The sequence below is a fragment of the Gymnoscopelus microlampas genome (genome assembly GCF_963454915.1).
Source record: "Gymnoscopelus microlampas genome assembly, chromosome: 10".
NCBI lineage: Eukaryota > Metazoa > Chordata > Actinopteri > Myctophiformes > Myctophidae > Gymnoscopelus > Gymnoscopelus microlampas.
Window position 1 is genome coordinate 23,362,263 of NC_139947.1, and position 5,009 is coordinate 23,367,271.

The 5,009-nt window shown below is 43.2% G+C and overlaps 1 protein-coding gene across 1 annotated transcript in view; it reads left to right on the plus strand.

Annotated features, from left to right (window-relative positions):
* fam131c (family with sequence similarity 131 member C) overlaps positions 1-3,963 on the plus strand; it is a gene marked incomplete at its 5' end in the record, with an annotated part of 6,274 nt that extends 2,311 nt beyond the window's left edge. The window contains 3 exons of the mRNA XM_084070030.1: positions 926-1,156; positions 2,177-2,266; positions 3,508-3,963. Coding sequence (XP_083926156.1) covers positions 926-1,156; positions 2,177-2,266; positions 3,508-3,782 — 596 coding nt within the window. The 3' untranslated portion in view covers positions 3,783-3,963. The remainder of the gene's footprint in view (positions 1-925; positions 1,157-2,176; positions 2,267-3,507) is intronic.
* Between the last annotated feature and the right edge of the window lie 1,046 nt (positions 3,964-5,009).

Sequence of the window (5,009 nt, forward strand, 5' to 3'; positions counted from 1 at the left end):
TGGCACATTGGGAAATTGCGTCATGATCCAAGGAATCCAGGGGAAAAACTATTTTGATTGTGCGACCTATGGTTCAACAGTTATAGGACAAAACGTGAAGCAGGCTGTTATACAGGTAGTGCCACCATGAGGCCAATTTGAAAACTTTGAGGTGGAAGTTCTGCTCTGCATGCCTTTCAGGGAGAGTGCGTACAAAGTTTCACGCCGATCGGTCCTACGGTGCTGGAGATTTAGCCTGGAAACCAGACGAATCTGCCAGTGCAAAAGAATTGAAATAGCCCTCGGCAGATTTGATCTGGCCCGCTCAGTTGTGATTGGATTTCCCTGCCCCGAAGTTGTGGGGCACCAATCAGGGCCCAGTATGCAAATATGGGGTTTATCACCAGAGGCGTTTTTTTTATTTGCCCCGTGGAAATGCAGGTTCAACACCGAGATTCCAGACTAAAATCTACGCAGTGATATTAGTCTGGCCATGCCAGGCTACCGGAGATTAGCTGCTCACAGACAGACACTCACACGGACGGATGGATGCTTTTCAAAAAGAAAGAACATCAAGGACAAAAACACAATAATGTCAGAGACGTATTTCCATTGCAGTCCTTGGTTTGCTCTTGAAAAAGTAGTGAATACATGATTTATTGTTTTCAACAAAAGCAAAACACCCAAAGCATTCATATCCATTTGTTTCAATGTGTACTCTCAGAGTTAAATAAACACAATTTAACAGTGTATATTGGGGTCCCAGAGATAAAAATCTTATCATATGGGGGTCCATGGTCTCTGCGGGTCGTTGAAATGACAAAGGTTGAGGCTCATTGGTTTGGGCCCATTCTCTTTGGCCCAACTTTGTTTTCACTCTTCACTGCTACATCTATACAATATATCTCTGCTTGTTTGTTGTTGTGTTTTTTCCCCCCGTTGTTAGGTCTGGTGGCCACAGTAAAGGAACACATCACCAAGCCTACAGCCATGGCCCAGGGGCGAGTGGCCCACCTCATTGAATGGAAGGGCTGGGGAGGAGGCGGTGAGGGGACATGGAGTGGCGGATGGAGTAAAGCTGGGGGGGGCTTGGGGGGAATGGGTGCAGAGCTGCACGAGGACGAACAATTGTACTCGCAGATGACAGATGAGATGAGAGAAGCCCGGTTTGCCGCAGGTGAGGTTTAAGATTAAGAATGAGCGTAATTCGGGGCTGTTTGGCTGACTGTCAGACTAAAACAGCGGCTCCCAACCAGGGCCCACTGGAAAACTTTAGCCCACCCATCTGACCATGGGTGGGCCGCTTGCATTTTCAAAGTATGTTTATTGTAATGATCAATCAATCTGTTGTGATCAATGGAACTGACGTGGTGCACTTTAAGTTCCAATTATTGGTATCACAATGAAAACTAATTTTTCAATGTTTAAAAAAAAAAGTCAGGATCCTTGTATCTTGTGTATAATTTCCTGTTATCCTTGTACTTTTATTGTGTAGTATTGTTCCTAGTGTTTCCTGTCTGCCCTAGTGTTTGCTACCTGTCTTGTCTCTCCTCCCTGTGATTACTTGTTTCTCCACCTGTGTCCTGTTAGTCTCCCAGCCAATCCCTGTGTTGATTGTAGTTGTGTTTCACCTGTGTCTAGTTTAGTCTGTCTATTTAACCCCTGTGTTTGTGAGTATTTCCTTGTCAGGTTATAGCCATTGTTACAGTGTTCCTGCATGTGTCTGTCCTGCTGTAAACCTGCTGAGTGTTAATAATTACATTGCATTAGTCTTTCCTGCCTGCATTGGTCTTCTTCTGGGTCCTCACCTGCCTTGCACCGTGACAAGAATACCATGACGTTTTTTGTGCATGATATTTTTTAATAATTTAAAGTAAAAGTCTTGATGTGTTGGCATTTATTTAGGGGCCCACTTACAATATCCTCGACTTGAGTCATGGCCCACAGGTTGGGAATCGCAGGGGTAGAAAGTTATATCAGCCAGTGCAGGCCATTGCCTTTTTTCAAATGGTTTACGGAGAAACGATGTCTAAGGAAAATCAATAGGTCTTAAATAGCAGGTGGTGACTCAAACCCCCATGTGCCTTATTTGATTTCCCTTTATCTCGGAAGGCGCCCCGGACATAACAGAACAACAGGTTGTTGACATCCGAGACAAGCCACATAAAATGCTTGTATTGTGCCTTTGGTTTCTCAGGCGTTGCTGAACAGTTTGCCTTGGCTGAGGCGGCCATGAATGTGTGGTTGATGAGTGACAGCCAAGAACAGCCGTCCACCAGCATGCAAGGTACGTTATCTACTAGTACAGCAGCCTCGGAAACCCATGCCTTTTTTTTTGTTTCAAAAGAAAAAAAGCCTGGGAGAACCTTGCAGGAACGCTGGTCTTAGGACCTTGTTATCTCCTAACCAATCAGAGTGCTCCAAACCCAGGCGCTGGAATCCAGCGCCTGGGTTTGGCTCTGCCCTTCAAGACCATCGATTGGGCTCGTTCTTTCAGTCTACTAGTACAGTGGTTCCCAAACATAGGGTCGCGACCAAATTGTGGGCAGCGGAACAAGTTTGATGGGTTGTGAATAAATATCTGATTGTTTTAACTAAATAAATAAATTGTAATTAAAAAACATGTTTGTTGCCCCAACATTTTTTCAAATTTTCTTTTTTCAAAAATAGATTTTTTTCTAAGAATGTCATGGAAAAACTCTGAAACTGAAAATAGCTGATCTACAATCTTACAATGTGTCACGGTGCAATGTGTTGTGAGCTTATAGATTGGCTATTTTCACTTTAAAAAAAAAAAGCGCTTAAATGGTTAATTCATACGCATACTGGACAGAATTTGTTGGACACTGAGGACAGAATAAAAAAGAAAAATGTACATGGTCGGTCAACGGTTACAACACTTCTCAAAAACAGCTATAATATATATTCCTTTTTTTATGACACTGTATAGGCCTACAGTATAAAAGGTAGACTTAAATGTTTGTTGAAAATGTGTTTTAATACCATCGGTAATTACTACTAACTGATGATGACTATATGTAAATATATCTCAAAACCATGAGGGAAGTGGTTTCTGTATGGCCTGAACAGACTCCCAGTTCATGACACTTAACATACCGTAGACTTCTTAAAAAAGTCAACCAACCACTTAAAAGTTGTTTTTATTTTGTTTCTGTTTTGTAAAGCGACTTTGAGTATTTAGGAAAGCGCTATTTTAATTACATGTATTATTATTATTATTATTAAACCCTATTTACTTTTGACTGATTGATTGATTTAATATTTTAGTTAGAAAACGCCAAATGGATGTGACACAAAACAGCCAAAGGCTTGTTTACATTGTGGTCTGTTTCAAACATTCAACACTCAAACAACTGGACAAACAACGATACAGAATATAAGATATCAAAACATACAGTTTAAACCGATTCATAGTTACAAGTTAGTTACAAGTTAACATTTTAATGTTTTGAAGTAATTGTCTCTTGAGTCTTTACTGTTACTTTGTCTGGACTTTCCTCTCCTTAGCGGCCGAAAGCCAGTTCCTATCTAACTTCCTGCTGGATGGTGGAAGCGTTGGCGTGCCTCAGCATCTCTACAGCATCCACGGTCAGGTCCACGATACTGACAGGACAGACTGCCTGGCTCCTCTTCAACAGGCTGCCTCTATTTATCCTGTGTCTACCTCTCAGCAAGAAGGACATCATCCAGTTGATGGCGAAAGTACTGTGATGATGGCAGAACCAGCTGTGCGACACGTAGACAGCAGCTCGCTGTCTGAAGATGATGTATTTTATAACTAGGGTCTAGAAAGAGCTGTTGGCAATCTTCAAGGTAACCTTTGAGAGGAGACTCAACAAGAGGACTTCAAGTCATGTCAATCTAAACAAGCACCCGGGTGAGGTCAATCATCTCAAGGAGCAGCAATTGTCAAAATGGCTTCTCTGGAAAGACACAGCCTTGTCATACACTGAGACACAAAAACGGATAGACGGAGAATTTGCCATTACCCGCAGCTGAAGCCTTTTCAGTCGCAATCATTGAGGCGTGGTTGAAACCACAATGGAACGCCTCGCCAAAAACATGTCTGAACAGAGTAGATATTATTACACAGAAAATTGAAAATGTCTCATTTTAGAGCCTTTGTCTGAGACTAGAGGGAGTGAGCGAGGGAGGAGGGAGGAGGCCAGTGGAGGGGGGTCAGTGGGGGAAAAATCATACGGCCAATTATCTGTCTGGCACCCAACCGTGATTACCTATTATTCACATCTCTCCCTGAGAGCAAGGAAAGAGCATAGAGCAGGGGTGAAATGCAGGCGAAAGAGGAGGTGGAGGGCCCAGGAGGGGAGAAGAGACGGCACAACATAACATGCTAGCATTCATTTGGCCTAATGACATCCGAGACAAGCCACATAAAATGCTTGTATTGTGCCTTTGGTTTGACAGTACAGTACACACGTAGGCACGTGGTTCTATGTTAAGCATGATGTAGACCTATACTTAGTTGCAGGCCGGTGTTGCGCACCAGAACTACCCAATCTACAAGCTCACAACGCATTGCACTGTGATGCATTGTGAACTTGTAGATCGGCTATTTTCGTGTGCGACACCGCAGCTAAGTATAACTCAGGCTTTAGTATGCATGCGTACATCGTACTGCATTGGAGCATGTGAGCGTGTGTATCAGTACGCCAGCTTGAGAGAGCACGCGATAATAGAGGAATGGGGGATGTTTAACCTTATCGCTCCAGGCGTTCTTTTAATAGAAGTTTACACAATGTGAGCCTCCTTGGGCTGTATCTGTCTGCCTTCCCCCTATTGTTATCCCCACCGCTCAGAATAGTGTTCAATTGAAGCTGATAAGATGAAGCGCAAACAAAGAGCAGGCGCAGGGCTAATATGATCATATTCTTTAAAATGGCAGAACCCTTGGGCAGAGCAATCTGCTGATTTGGAATTTTAATTGAACCGACAACAATGTCTGCTGTTCCACTCAACAATAGAGCGGGCCACAAATGCGGCGTGACTGT